Source organism: Pempheris klunzingeri, chromosome 12, assembly GCF_042242105.1.
Source record: "Pempheris klunzingeri isolate RE-2024b chromosome 12, fPemKlu1.hap1, whole genome shotgun sequence".
In the NCBI taxonomy this organism is placed as follows: domain Eukaryota; kingdom Metazoa; phylum Chordata; class Actinopteri; order Acropomatiformes; family Pempheridae; genus Pempheris; species Pempheris klunzingeri.
Window position 1 is genome coordinate 12027679 of NC_092023.1, and position 16647 is coordinate 12044325.

At 40.4% G+C, this 16647-nt stretch overlaps 1 protein-coding gene across 1 annotated transcript in view; it reads left to right on the forward strand.

Moving 5' to 3' along the window:
- Positions 1–3121: 3121 nt before the first annotated feature.
- LOC139210912 (calcineurin subunit B type 1) overlaps positions 3122–16647 on the forward strand; it is a 29250-nt gene continuing 15724 nt past the window's right edge. Inside the window, exons 1-2 of the mRNA XM_070841117.1 lie at positions 3122–3387; positions 16067–16106. Of these exons, the coding sequence (XP_070697218.1) occupies positions 3385–3387; positions 16067–16106 (43 nt within the window). The 5' untranslated portion in view covers positions 3122–3384. The remainder of the gene's footprint in view (positions 3388–16066; positions 16107–16647) is intronic.

A 16647-nucleotide genomic window follows, 5' to 3' on the forward strand; every position in this document is an offset into this window, starting at 1 on the left:
TTAAAATGCAGTAATGTTGCCAGTGTTTTCACATCGGTTCTGTTTGCTTATGTTGATTATACAAATGTGTCAAAATGAATATGGCACATTTACTGAGGTTAAAATGAAACATGTAGCACTTCTCATCAACCTACTTTAAAATAATTTTATTTATGCAGTGGAAGACTGAGGTTAAATGAGATGATTTTTTTTTAAATGTACAGTTTGGTTGTGGCATCTGGTAACTCTCAAGTGTGTTCAGACTTATGTGTACGTACAGTACTGTATGGGTGTAAGCGTGTGCCTGTGTGTTTAGTGACTGTGTGCGTGTGTGTGTGTGTGTTTTACTAACAGTGCTTGCACAGGTGTATTTGTGTTCATGTACTTTGAAGCTTTCTCTATATGTGAAGAGTTTCGTTCCAAAATAACTGTCCAACATTTCCAGAAATTCCTGTCATGTTGATTTTTTTTTTTGGAAAACTTTTGCTGGCATGAAAGTAAAGTATAATAAGACATGTTAACATTTACCAAAATGTTAATATTACTTTGCTGAAGACAAGGTCCAGGTCCAATGTCTTTGCAATGGTGACAGATTTTTCCCCCTTTGTCTTTGTATGGGAACTTCTGCTAAAAATGTTAACAATGGGTGGCACATTTTCAAAATATGCAACAGAGCAAGGCAACGTGGCCAAAAAAAAATGTCTACACATGAATGAACACATAAAAATGAATTTAAATGAGGTCATTCTGTTTTTAAGGTAGTCTTTATCAGATACTTAAACAAGCAGTCACTTGTTCAAGCATAACAAAGCAGTACTGCTTTCAGCCTATTTTGCTGCTACTTTTAGTTGTGAGAGACTTTCAGTTCTAAGTCATTCTTCACAAAACGAAACTGCATCTGTGTCACTGGGGAGATACCACTTTTCATCCGAACAGGCCTGTTGGTGTCGGTAGCTACCAAATGGACTGACAGCGGCACAAGACAACACAGCTGCCCATAACATGACAGAGAAATTGAGTGATTCTGTAATTTGTGCTTTTATTGCCATAGTCACGTCACGGCATTGTGCATTTCACCAAGATACCTTGATGAAATCTTTCACAGAAGTGTACATGTCAGCTCCTCTACGAGCCTCTGTGAACTGCTGATACCCATAAAGAAAGAATTTGTCTATCTTCTTTCAGCCCATATCCTTTTACAACGACACTGCAGAGCACCTCTTCTGCGTCAGCACCCCATAATCTTGTTGTCGCGCCTAAGTGAACCACTGCCTGCAGCTAGGTTGATTAAAATCGGCCCATAGTGTTTTAGATTGAACTCTGTGTAGCTGTGTGTAAGTGTATTATTATTATGTGGTACCATGTGTGTACTGTATAATGCAGTATTGGAAGTAGGAATTATGTATTTGGGTGAAGTTGTGACCCTCTTTACGGTGTGTTTGTTTTCTCTACCTCTTCCAAAGGATTTAGCCATGAGTATTTCTTATTAAAGAGAAATAATGCATTTGGAATATTCAGGACACAAACTGTTAATGACATATTTTAAAATATTTTTCTATTTCTTGTGGTAAAACATAATATTTTCAAAAAATTGTATTTTTGTACAGTGAGCAGTTTGAAATGTCTTCATTTTATTGTGTGTGTTTTGGTAGAATTGACTAAAAAATATGTGTTGAATTGACGTTTGCAAGAAAATCACAACAAAATGGTGCAATATAGAGGTGAGGTTTCATATCTTCTGACCTTTTGTGAAAGTGTTTGTTTCTAATGTCACTGATAGTAAAATGGGAAATGTTTTTGTGTGGCAAATTTATTAATTTAGCTTATTGATTCTAAACCTACTGTAAACTTTGAACCACATTAGGATTATTACAGAAACATAAGCATTGACAACTCAAGCAGCTACTATGTAAATAAATGACTATTACAAAGGAAACTACATAAGTGAAACATATCAAGTTCTTACTAACAGTATATGGGAGCCTCCACAGTTCTGACAATTGCCTCTTTTAAACTTATAGAAAGACAAACATGTCACTGTGAACCTCTGGTGCATCACTGACACAGCAGAAATAAAAAAAAAGTCCAAAAAAATACAGTGATACTTCTACTAGACATTCACCACACTTACAAAAAATACTAAACATGACACTTTAAGCTCCCATTTAAAGAAAGTGTTTGAGTTGACAGCTGTTTATTGTTCTGGTGTAGTGTTTTATATAGTACAGGAATTGTTTTGCCATGCAGGAACGCCAGAACCCTGCAGATGTGATGTAGATATATGCTGAAATTTGTCAGATATTATTTCTCTCAATAAAAGGAATGATTCTTTGCTCCATTATCCAGATTAATTTTAAAGATCAGCATACTAATGCTTCTTTTCTTATTGACAGGGGTCATTTTTCCCCCAGTGCTCACACTATAGATACTCAGCATTTGGGCTGACACTGGACAAAGTTAGGGCAAAGACACGTCCCAGTTAAGTTTAATAAATAAATAAATAAAAAGGTAGACTATTTAGGCATTCCTCACAGGGTCCACAGATATGGGTTCAAAGGTTGTTTTTTTTTTTACAATAGTTGTCTATTACATCAAAATCCTTCTTATACCACATAGTACTACATGTACCACCCAACTAGTTGTAGTCACTGCAACTACCACTACTACTACAACTCATAATACATGTCGTCCACTGTTACACTGTCAGTAGTAGTTCTTGCTCCAGCCCAAAGTTTTTCTTACGGCAAACATGCAGCATTCAGTGCCGCTCCACTGTCTACAGCAACTTAAAACCTCTCTATGCTTTACAACGCTTAGCATGGATTTACAGCCTGTCCACGAGGCAAAGTCTGTGCTATTGATGAGCCGATTTAGTGCCATAGGGATTACATAAAATGAACTCCATCTGCCAGTTGTGTTCAGTGTGGTTCAGGGTGCACAACTCAGTAGGCTCAGGCCTGAGAAGCCACCTCCTGCAGAGCAGCCTCGCGGCCAGTAGGGGGAGCACGAGCACAAAGATATCGGGGAAGTGTAAATATAACCCGGAGTTCCCGGATGTAGCCTCACCGTAGTGCTGCACCTCCCCCCCGGTCTCCTCCTCACTCCTCCCCTCCGCCACCGCCTGCTTGTCAAACTGAGCCTCCTCCTCCGCTTACTGTCCCCTCCCAGCGGGTCTCCCTCCCTTTGCCACTGCAGTGAACGCTTCGGTAGAGGAGAGCGAGACGGAGACGAGGGCTCGAAGCTGTGCTTAAAGCCAGGACGACACCTCGGAGAGCGACACAACCATATTTATTTTGTGCTTCTCGCCACAGCTCGGCGGCCTACCGACTCCCCCCCCCCTCCTCCCGGTTGTAGCCTACCTCCTTTCCGTCCACATCGCCTGGATTTCATCATCCGACCTGCAAGATGGTAAGAAGCAACTGCTCCTAATTTCACCCTCCACCGACTGGTAAACACACCACCGTGCAGGCCTTTGCTTTAATGTCGAGTAATGTGGCGTTCACACAGGTTCCTCTTCGTGGTTAGCGCCTTGCTTTTCGACAACATGGAGCCATGGCGAGAAGGAAACGCTTTTCTCACCCACTTTCTGGCTCCCTTTCGCGCTATCTGTGCACTACCCCGGGGCTGACAGTAGCCTAAAGCCCGTGGCCCAATTATTTCTTATCCCTTCTCGGCGTAGCCTGCACACTTATTAGCAACGAGGCCTGTGCAAATTAGTTCTCGTGACAGAAATACATGCACATCAGCCCTGGTTTGGCGACTAATTGTGGCACATTTTATGCACCAGGCAGAAAAATGTGAAGTCTGCTGAAGTCACGTCTCTTTGGGCTCAGATTGGCTCTGCATGTGACAAAATGTATCTCAGTGTGTTTTGTAGGTAGCATGGCGCCGTGTTGATAGTTGCAACATGGTTTCATTGGAGCTCATAAGGTTTATTGAATAGGCCGAGGTTACATTTGTGTCAGTTCACAGAGGAGACTGTCACAGCAGGCCACAGGGTCATCTATCTATCTATCTATCTATCTATCTATCTATCTATCTATCTATCTATCTATCTATCTATCTGTGAGGTTGAGTTGCCTAGTAACCGTAACAGAAGTGACCAATAGGAGTGGACCTGACCCGGCAGCAGCATCCAGGCTTGGATCCATATTCAGCTTAACCGAGAACCAAAACTGACATGTTGTCTAATAACTATTTGAAAAGGGTGTACCAATGAATTGTGGTTTCTGTGCACAGGATTTGAGCCCCGTTTCTCCTTCCCCTCCACCGTCCTCACATACCCACAATTCCTTCCCATCCAACCATGGATTTGACACACCTCCATACGTCAATTTTATGATCAGTTATTGATGTCCTGATAGCACTGCATTGGCACTAGCAGCCATTTGAAACTCATCAGCGACCTCATGTTTAGAGTCTGTTCAGGGTGAGTGCTTTACTGTTTGTTTGTTGTCTGGACAGGAAAAAAGCCGAATGATATTCCTCATACCAGTTTGTTTGAGGTCAGTTTGTAGTTGCTTTGTCATACCTTGAGGAAGCTGTGTTAGTTTAAGGGTTTATAGATTTTGGTGAGCTGTCATGAAGTGTAAAACTAGATATAAAGGGTCACTGCAGGTAAATCTGTATCGGTGTGTATAAGTAACAAGAAATGTGAGACACATCAGTTATGTTTAATATAATTTAGAAACTTTCAGCATTAGTTAGTTTGTCCACCATAAGAGTGACAAGTTTTTCATCTGTAGAACATTCTGCACAGCACATACCTTGGTCACTAAACATTAACAGGCTATAGTACAAATGTCAACAAAATAGTTAGCTCTGTTTTCAGAAACTCATCTCGAAAGAGCTGTGTTTTAAATTCACATTTCAACCCATGAAGTGTGAACTCTCTCGGGGCCTGTTTCAAGAAGCAGGTTTACAGTGTCATCGTGACACTGTTGCAGAGTAAAACCTCAAATCTGTAGCACTGATTGATGTAGAAAGATCAGTTCTGCAAAACTGGTTGGGAACTACTACGTAGCTGTCAGGAGCTCGTGTTTTAAGATTCAAGGTTAGGTTTGTAAATACAGAGGAACACATAAAACCACACACAAAGGCTAACGATTAGGAGCAGCATCTTCTGTCCTTGACACAGCATTAAAAAAATGACTGATAGTGACTTCTTGACTTTAATGAATACATTAACCAGATACAGGTTAGCTATAGATGCTGAGAACACCTCGTTACATTTGCCCTGCAACAGTCCCAACTCTCTGCCAGAGGGTAGAAACTCAGGGCATGCATGCTGCACAGATAGTGTGCCAATTTATGGCCTGTCAAAATGTATTCTTCTCAGTTGCAGGGAGAGGTTGGGGGCAGGGACACACAGTTGTTTAAGCATGTAGTGGAATGATCTGATGCTAAGGGGACCATATGCTGCCTAGCAATCAAGCACCACCCACATAAGGATAGCTAGATGGCTAATGTAAAAGAGATAAAAGCCACAGCGAACCACCAGCAGAAGTGATGATGAACACTACGTGATCCACACTGCACTTCCAACCAGCCCACTCAATCTGGATTTATTCTCCTCACTGGCCATTGCTTGGTTTGCGCTGAAGCCAGCAGTCATTGGCACGGGCCAAACTCTTGTCAGTTTTGTCAGTAAAAATCTATTTGTCTAGCATGTCTGCCTCTGTGCAGTGAACAGAAAAGTTTAAGATAACATTCAAAAGGCATGTGGAGGGAAGCTGATCTCTGTAATTACAGGATGTTCAGGGGACATAATGCATGAGAGACTGTTCAGTTCTGCTCAAAAGTTGAAGAGGTTAAAATGCATGTATACGTGCAATAAATTCTAGCCACCAACGCAGATGTAGGAAGAGGTGAGGAAGGTTTAAAAAGCTGATTGGTGAGTTGCTTTGTATACCTACTAAGATTGGGCAATATGATACATCACCTGTTGCCGAGAGGCAGAATCTATGGAGGATTAACGTTTTTTGACAGTAAAATAATAAAATAAGTGTCTTTCTGTTTCTGCTTTAATAATATTCATGGCATCGAATGGGCTGAATATATTTGACCTCTAAAGCATATTTTGCACACTATCAGTAGCAGCAATGGAACCAGTAATAAAGAGCTTCATTCACTGATAGCCTGTGCCTGTAGTGCCTTATGCAGTGACCTGTAGTATTAGACTTTAGAGTTAATGTAATGGGCTATTGGTGGAGGAAGGGATGACTGTGGCCAGTGTTCGCCTACAATCAAGTAATTGTCTAATATTCATCTATTTCCAAAAATTAAAATAATGACATTTTTATATAAAGATATAATTAAATAACAACAGTTTAAAATAGTTTTGCATGGTTCACATTTTGTGCTTGTGATGATTTGGGAAAAAAGTCATTTTAACATCATTTTGTCCCTAATTTGACACCATGACTGTAATGAGCATTTACAGTCGTATGAAAAAGTTTGGGCACCCCTGACAATTTCAATTATTTTCGTTTCTAAATCATGAGGTGTTTGGATCAGCAATTTCATTTTGATCTATCAAATAACTGATGGACACAGTAATATTTCAGTAGTGAAATGAGTTTTATTGGATTAACAGAAAATGTGAAATATGCATCAAAACAAAATTAGACAGGTGCATAGATTTGGGCACCCCAGCAGAAAAATCACATCAATATCTAGTAGAGCCTCCTTTTGCCAAAATAACAGCCTCTAGATGGTTCCTATAGCCTCTAATCAGTGTCTGGATTCTGGATGAATGTATTTTCGACCATTCCTCCTTACAAAACATCTCCAGTTCAGTTCGGTTTGATGGTTGCCGAGCATGGACAGCCTGCTTCAAATCATCCCACAGATTTTCAATAATATTCAGGTCTGGGGACTGGGATGGCCATTCCAGAACATTGTACTTGTTCCTTTGCATGAATTCCTGAGTAGATTTTGAGCAGTGTTTTGGGTCGTTGTCTTGTTGAAATATCCAGCCCCGGCGTAACTTCAACTTTGTGACTGATTCTTGAACATGATTCTCAAGAATCTGCTGATATTGAGTGGAATCCATGCGACCCTCAACTTTAACAAGATTCCCAGTACCAGCACTGGCCACACAACCCCACAGCATGATGGAACCTCCACCAAATTTTACTGTGGGTAGCAAGTGTTTTTCTTAGAATGCTGTCTTCTTTTGCCACCATGCATAACGCCCCTTGTTATGACCAAATAACTCAATTTTTGTTTCATCAGTCCACAGCACCTTATTCCAAAATGAAGCTGGCTTGTCCAAATGTGCTTTTGCATACCTCAAGCGACTCAGTTTGTGGCGTGTGTGCAGAAAAGGCTTCTTCCGCATCACTCTCCCGTACAGCTTCTCCTTGTGCAAAGTGCGCTGAATTGTTGAACGATGCACAGTGACACCATCTGCAGCGAGATGATGTTGTAGGTCTTTGGAGGTGGTCTGTGGGTTGTCTTTGACCGTTCTCACCATCCTTCGCCTTTGCCTCTCTGATATTTTTCTTGGCCTGCCACTTCTGGCCTTAACAACAACTGTGCCTGTGGTCTTCCATTTCCTCACTATGTTCCTCACAGTGGAAACTGACAGCTGAAATCTCTGAGATAGCTTTTTGTAGCCTTCCCCTAAACCGTAACATTGAACAATCTTTGTTTTCAGGTCATTTGAGAGTTGTTTTGAGGCCCCCATGTTGCCACTCTTCAGAGGAGATTCAAAGAGAAGAACAACTTGCAATTGGCCACCTTAAATACCTTTTCTCATGATTGGATGCACCTGTCTATGAAGTTCAAGGCTTAATGAGCTCACCAAACCAATTTTGTGTTCCAATTTATCAGTGCTAAGTAGTTACAGGTATTCAAATCAGCAAAATGACAAGGGTGCCCAAATTTTTGCACAGCATATTTTTCACATCTTATTTAATTTCATACAACTTAATATTGCTACACTAAAACTCTTTGTCTGGAAAATACCCCAGTACTTAGCTTTTATTAGAAAATGAATGGCATGCCACTGTGATCATTTTCTGTGCAGACAGAGTAAATTATTATGCAGCCTCAGAGGGGTGCCTAAACTTTTTCATACGACTGTATCTTCTGCTGTTATTGAGGCAGCTGCTTCAGCACAATTACCTACACCTGCGACCACATAGCAACTGTGTTATTGTGCTGGTTTCTGTAGAAATCTTACTGCTGAAATGATAAGTCAGTCAATTAGTTGATAGAAATTTTATTTTTTAATTAACTGACTGTTTGAGTGTTCAAGTTATTCATGCAGTAACAATTCTAAGCATATGTAAAGATTTGTTGCTTCTATTTGAATGTTGAAAGCTGCAGCCTCAAATGATCTGAACAATTGGCTAATTGTTGTTTGACCTGTGCACTCCCTTAATATTGTTATCGTGTTGTCTCTGGACCTTCTTATGTCACTGTGTTCGTCATTGTGTCCCTGCACCGGTGACACCAATATGAATTCCTGGAACAATCTGGTATTGAATTGAATTTTCTCATTTTCTCAGCACGTGGTAAATACAACATAACTTTATCACCATTAGGTTGACGCATAAGAAGATTTAGGTATTGTTAGTTTAGACAGCATTATGAGGCCTCCAAAAGCCTTTATAAGCCCAAGTCAGGGATGGAAATGGCTGAGAGGATTAGCTCTGCCAGAGTCCCTTCACGCAGTTAAGATTTTGGTAATTATTTTCATATTTGCACTTGACTCCTAAATCTGGCACAGATCCTTGATGTGCACACGTGTTAGAATCAAGCCTAGATGTAAACACACTCATACAGACAATATCACACAACAAGAATTACAGGAGAGAGGTGGTGGTTTGAGGAACACAAGGGCAGTAAGTGAATGTCTGTGTAAAGAGACAGATGACTGTAAACTAGTAGCAGCTCGTTTTAATTCTTACTCATATCCTTTGTTGCTTCTCTTCTGTATAATAGAGTAGTAGGTTATTAGTGATGTTGTGCCAGCTGGTTATTGTCCTGGGTGTGCCTGCTGTACAAAGTTGGGCTGAAAAATGGCGGGGTGAACGCTATTTAAAGACCAGTCTGAAAGCAGTGCTTAGCTCTGCACTCTGCTATGACTCTGGAGAGTTCAGTAAGTTTATCATAAAGCTCGGCTGTATGGCAAGCTTGATACCCGCAGACACATTTGTGTGGAGGAGGGAAGTGTTGTGATCCCTGAACTAATCCAGCAATGCACACAACGCGCTTCTTCACCTCAAAAATAATGTGTTAGTTACATACATTGTGTGGAAAACCAACTTAAACATGCCAAGCTAGACACACAGATGTGGCAAGTTTTAATTGATTCCCCATGTGCATGCACTCACAGCTGATGGCTTTGTGGGTTATGGAAAACAGTAATTTTTGCTCCTCACAAGCTCCCATAGCCCTCTAAGACAACATAAATTTGCATGTTTTTTATCCAGTGAACAGTCTAGTACCCAAAGTATTCAGTTTACAGTGACATAATGAAGGGAAACACGGCAAAAACCTCACAGTAGGAGCAGAAAATATTCCGTATTTTTCCTTTTAAAGAAATGTTTTGACAGACATTTGCTTACACAGCATGTGTTGTATTGTATATCAGTATGTCTTGTACAAAGAGAACAGAATCCTGGATACTGTGCATGAAAGGACCATAAATACACACACACACACACACACACACACTCAGGTCTGATACTGATGTTTGTCCTCATGATGAAATCGAGGTAGGGAATGTGGAGCAGTCCAGTGATACTGTCCTGTATCATGCACAATATCTCAGTCTCCACAGATGGGATTCAGGAGATGATGCATCCCTTTGCTCTGTTCTTGCATTTTCTACACTATGCTAATTAGCCTGGTGCCGACACTGCAGGGTTTAATATTTTTTAGGATTTCTGCAAGTCACTGCTTCATTCCAGCACGTTCTAGGTAGCACTGACTGCACCCAGAGGACATCAGTGTTTTAACGTTTACGTTATGTGAAATATCTTGAGTGCCACAAGTAAGATTGTAATGTAATTTCTTTTAGTTTCAGCCGCAGTGTGGAATTTCAGACCTTGCTCATTTTTTTGTCATTACTTCATTTCGATGTTTATCTGTAAAATGAATGAGTGAAGTGTACAGATGTGCAGTGGTCTAAAAGTTAGCAAAGCAGGCTTTTTATCAAAAGGTTTCCTGCCCAGTCAAACACATTTGGTGTGGATGAGCAGCTCTTGCCGCTGCCGTGCCCTTGACTTAAGCACTAAACTGCAGATAAAGCAACCTCCAGGTGTACATGTGAGTAACTGCTTCCCACATGGGACGGCATAGATCAGGCAGAGCATATATGTTCAGCAAACCTGCCCTGGACAGATAAAGATTAAATCTAAGGTGAGTTTTTAGTTTGTTTTAAGGCTCGGGCAGAACTACCACCATATCAGCAATGACCATGGCTGATTCTGTAATGTGTTGGGAGTGACTTTTAGACATGCTACACATTCTGTCTGTCAGTCTGTGCAGTAATGAAAACTTGAACTGCTCCAATAGTATTATTTGAACAAGCATACTGCCTTTTGGTACACAGCGAACTAGAAATGTAGTTTGAACAGGGACTAGAAAGAGGTGAGGTACAGTGAGCAAGTTATGATAGATCACTTGCTACCAACCGCATGTTCATTTTCTGCCATTTGATTGAGCTTATTAAAGAGTGAGAGCAGAATAGACGGTCATGTCCTTTCAAAGATTCCTGAGAAAAGCTCTCCAAGTCTGCGGCCCCAAGTACTGTACTCCCCAGCCTTTCATGTTATGACTGGGTTCTGCCGGTCTATAATTAGCTGCGTTTTTGGGTTGACCGTTGCGTTGCTGCTGAACCAGCAACAATGCCAGACTCTACATTATGCAAAATGTGTTTTGTGTGCTAAGGCCTAATTGATTGTGAATAAAGCATGCATTATTGATGAGCTAACATGAGTTTCATTCTCTTTCTACCTCTATTCCTATCTGTGTACTGTGTATGCATTTTCACTTTGTTGCTCTCTCTTTATTTTTTTAAAATAATAATTTCATCTGATATGCTCCATCAGCATCCACGCAAAGGGGCAGCTCAACAAGAACTGCAGGAAATGGTGTGTTACTAAGACATGACCCAAGGCAGGCCTTAGTAAACCTGTAATCCTCAACACCAAATCTGCTTTGCTGTAAGTCTCTTTACCTCCAGGGACCACAGTTAGTGCTTAAGCAATGTGGACTTCAGGGATGTAGCAGAGAGCGTGCACATCCATTTACTCATTTACTAGCAGTGTTGGATATATATTGTGAGGTATTTTTAGACAAGTTTATCATATCATCATATCACCATGGAAGGTAAACAAACTTAGAATGGTTGTTTGCCTTTCCTGTTTGAACAATGACTTTTTTGTTTAGATTTTCCCTGCATCATCTTTTGGATATTGTTAATGCTGCTTCACCACCAGACGCTTAACCTAAACAATATTACAAATTACCATTATCATCATCATTTTCCCTCATCTAACAATGGAGAGTGTTTTGGACTTGGGTGTCTCACTCCTGCTGTCCACTGATGAAGCTGTGGCTGATGTTGTCCATTTGAATATTGAAGAGCATAAATTAGAAGTGCTTAAAATCCATGATTGCTGTGTCCTTCGTTAAAAGACTCATTTTTATTTTATAATGATAATGACGGTTCGCCTTGAATTTAAAAAACGGATTACCCACTCTTTTGAGAAAATACATTGTTGTAAATACATTACATTGTTACAAAGACATACATAAATGCAAAATACATTGTAACAGTTCTGTTGATCGTTATTGTGATTGGTTTATATTTATCATTTTGCCAATGATAAATGGATTTGTCCATCAGACCATCCACTGACTTGTTAACTAAAGAAAGATGCACTTGCAGTCCCCTCAACACTACCAGTGGTGATCTCCAGTCTTAGAACAGATTCAGAGCTTTGGGGACACTGACATGTTTGCCATTTGGATCTGTTTCATCTGATCTGACGATTTAACTAGCTAGCTTTTTTGTTTGTTTTTGCAGTGTGAAACACTTTCATTTTAATTCCATGATCTCTTTTTGGACAACCGCACCAAGACCGAGGTCTCAGGTCCACCTATTGGTCATTTCTGGTGCAGCTCAAATCAACAGACATTCCCTGTTTATCTGCTTATCAAGGCAACTATTTTGTGTGCAGGACTTTCTCCGTATGTTATGATAGCTGAAGTTGAGGTGTAGTGTCGACTTGTGTCATTGCCTACTGTTTCTGCATGACCTCTTCATGGCCACCAGCCAAGATAAATAAAAGTCCTCAAGCACAGTGAAGTTCAATGAAGTGTGTTACCTGTATAGAACTGATGATACCTGCGTTTTTAATGATTTAATGTTTAGATATGTTGGTTCTTTTACAAAAAAAGTCACTATGGACTCTAAACTGACTAAAAGGCAACAATTAATCATCAATTTTCTGTAGTCCTGACCTGAGGAGAGAAAATAAAGGTGTGAACAACAATCTATTTCTGTAGCATGAGGTGAGGGTCTATTGAGAGCCTCTCCTTGAACCCGAGGACACTGATTTAAGGCTGTGAATCCAAAATCCTGGTGAAGTGTCCTTTAGCGAGTCAGTGTATCTCTACAGCATTTGCAATGCTGCTCTGTAGCAGAGCGTGCTTTGTGTAGAGAAGGTAACAAAAGGTCTTTTCCCTACAGGGATCAATAAAGTATCACATTGTCACTATTACCCTCCGAGCCACACAGGCAATGGGACACCCAACCCCGGCAATGGGGGAGTCATGCACTACACACTGAGCTACACTGCAATTCAATCCCTTAAACTGGCAGTGCCCAGCCACCGTCAACTTGTTGTTCCATAGAGGAAAACCATGTATATGCCACTGACTCCTCTCTCCTGACTGGGTGTCAAATGCTAAGTTGCTGTCTTGGCTAATCCTGTGTCACCTTTTTCTCCTCACTGCTCTTAAAATACCACAACATCTCTGAGGTTAGTCTGCTGTTGTACGGCAGCACAGCACTAAGCCAGTAGGTGACATAACTGCCACTTACGTTTTTTTTTAAGCCAGGTCAGTGTGTGTATAGTGCATCTGTGTGTCACTGCAAGTAAAAGACTTATCTGTCATTATGCGCTACTAGTATTGTTTGGGTGCGATTACTTTTGCCGGCATCCTGGTCTTATCCACAGAGGGAAAGCTGTTTTTGTTGTATTCACACTAGCAAATTAGCAAGCCAGTGAAAAGTCAATTAAGTTTTTAGATAATTTACCCTCTCTGGTTTCCGTAAGAAAGAAAGATTGTAATGTGAGAATCATGCCAGGCTGCATCATAACCTCAATTCTGCTGTCAAAGGTCATAATCCATCTCCTTCACTCGCCAAATCAAACAGTTGAGGGTTTGCTGTAGTTTTTTGAGGTTACATTATGAGACATTCATCATTCTCAGTGCAGTTGTTCTGTGCAATGAGAGATCAAACGACCTTTGGCTGAAATTCCTTATTTCTATGTTTTCTTTAAATCCCCTGCATGTATGATTTGAAGATTTCTACTATTTTCTACTAATTTGAAAATTAGAAATTCATAAATTCATAAGAATCTACACACTGGCGTTGAATCCAGCTGCAGACGCTGCTATCCTAGGTGCTGTATGTGGGTGCTCTGGACTTGGCTACTGGATGTTTAAACTGAGCTGCTAGTTCTTTCATGTCCAGTTAGCCGAGCACCATCTCAGTTTGGTATTCCTCGATGGAGCTGCAGGACAGTTCCTGTCGATTGCTTGTTGGCCCAGGGCATCTCTCTCTCAGTTGTAGGTCCCCCGTCCTGTCACCCCCACCTTTCTCCAACAGGGACTCCTCACTGGCTCCTGTGTGAGTTTAAGCCTCACTCTGCCAGCAATCAGACTCAGTGAACACTGCAGTGTTGGATGGGATGGGATGGGATGGGGTGGGATGGGATGGGATGGGATGGGATGGGGTGGGATGCGGATGTGACTGCAGAACATGAGCCAATAAAACAAGCACACACACACACGCACACACGCACACACGCACACACACACACACACACACACACACACACGCGCACGCGCCATGTAGTGTGTCTAAATAGCACGGTTCATTTACCCTGCCTTTGCGTTATGCAGCAAGCTTTGATAGCGTGCTTGATGCATGGTTTGAAAGAGACTGCATGTAAATAGGAAGCCGTCTCAAGGGGTTTGAGTAAAACATTATTTCTAAATGTTTACAGAAATGTTTCAAGTGGCTTGTATTTGATTAAGCTTGTGCAATCTGCAGTTATTTCTCATCCAAGGATGATAGTACAAATTATAGAAAGAATTGTTTTATTTCTATACAAAAAGTACTAATCTAGCCAGTTCGGACTTGTGTGATGAGTTGTTGCCTCTGTTGTAAGGTGCTGCAGTACTTGATAAACATGCTCAGATTGATTGACTGAGGAATTCACATCCACAGTTTCTGGACAATGAAGATATTTTACTTTGAAAGGCAGAGATGCATCACATTGAGGTGCCTCACAATTCTTGTTTTTGGTAAAAGCATTCACATGCAATCTCAAAGTCTAAAAATATTTTGGGTTTGAAATGACTGGTAGGTAAAAAAACTTTTGGAATTGGTCCAGTAGATCGCCCCAGCCAGCTGGCGAGAGCGGGCTATCATTGCTGCAATGTAATTCTTTGGGGCAATTGCACCAAATCAAAGTATGTCCAATAAAAGTGCTTGTTTTTGCCACTGACAGTCTCAGACGGTTTGAAGTGTTTGATAACATTATGGAAAAGATCACACTATTTTATATACCTAATATAAACCCACCAGACTCCATTGACAAAAACAGCAATTTTACCTCACAGCCTGGGAGTGTCTGGTCTACTGCTGTCTCAAGCAGTAGACCAGACACCAGTCATGTTGAATCCAGACTAACCCTTTAAAACACCAAAGTCACTCAATAGCAAACAAAGTTATTGAGACAGCAGAAGACCAGAAAATATCATGTAAAATTACTGTTTTTGTCAATAGTGTTTGGTGGCTTTGAACTGAGCAATGTAATGGCTGTTTCTGGGTAAACAAAAAGGATCTATCTCTGTAGGGATCCTCTCTGTAATGTTGTCAAACACTAAATGTAACAATCTGAGCCTGTCAGTGGCAAAAACAATCACTTTTAGTGGATGTACTTTGATCTTGCCCTGAAGGATTACTTTACAGCCACTGTAACTTGTTCGCTGCCCACTGCCCTCAATCACAAATGTGTAAAAATAGGGCCCAAGTTTAAAAATCCCCGACTTGTGTGTTTTGGGTCTATAATAGCAACACCGCAACGTAAATGCACACACCTGCCACCGCAGCAAAGATAGCCAGATGACCGCGACTTAATGCAGGAGTACGCAATACCACATTTCATCATCAACACACATAGTGCCAAACATATTGGCTGAAATTACAATCCATCACTTTAAGTGAACAGTGTAGACCTGAGGGTCCAGAGTCTAGGGCATTACATTTACAGTCCTGCATGTTTCTGCCAATTGTAAACTCCTTGTAATTAAAAAAGAAAAAAAAGTTCTGGCTTTTCTGTGCGTCTTTGTCTCAGGTTTTATAATATCAACAAACATTGGTACATCTCTAAATGTTCAAGCACAGAACACGACTGAATGCCCTCTCTATTGTCTGTATTATTCATGTTATTGAAAATGTGTGGTATGAAGATAATCCAGTGTTCACCATAGGTCATGGGGCTCTATTGTCAGTTGTTAGTTGTTGTGGTAATTGTTAGGTTTCCTAGTAGGAGCCATTGTTTGACAAACAAGGAAACAACTAGGAGTTCTGTAGAAAATTGTATGTGAACAGGGAGCTGTTTGAGATCATCTCAGAACACACAAAAAAAACTTTCAGCAATACTTAGCTGGAGTTGCTGGTTCGCATTTTGTTGCAGAGAGGGTTTTTAATCACTGCCAGTATATCTTGAATAATCTTAACAGATGTAACGTGCCTACTGAAACTCCAAATATATTGCATTGTCTCCATTTACAATGTAAACTAACGCCTGTTTCTCTCTTTCATCAGGGAAATGAAGCCAGTTACCCCCTGGAGATGTGCTCACATTGTAAGTGTTTTATATAATATTTTACATCATAAATTGTATTAATATTTATGATGATGCAGATCAATGGATATAACTGTGTTATGGCAACATTTGATTTTATTCATTTTTCTAATGTGATAAAGTCTTATTCTTTGATTGTCAGCTATATCATTCTATCGATGAATTAAAAACGGATAATATCCTATTAGTTATTTTATCTATAAGCATTTTCTCAATTGAATTTCCAGATTATGTACTACTACATCATTTTGAGACATAAAATTACATAAGCATAGCAACAAATTGTATCCATGACACCCACCCCTGGTATTGTATCTGCCATTTTCAGTTTAATTGTAAATTATTTTAAACGATGTGTTTCCAAAATCATTAAGATGTCATCTTGGTATCAAACTTCTACTATGTTCTTGGTTATGCTTACAAGATGTCTGCCTTGTAGACATGTTTGTAGACAACTGAGGATATGACTCACATTACTTTCTTTGTCCGCCTCCTTCACCTTCCCTACCTGATGATACAGTGTTGATGAAGAGTCTTCAGA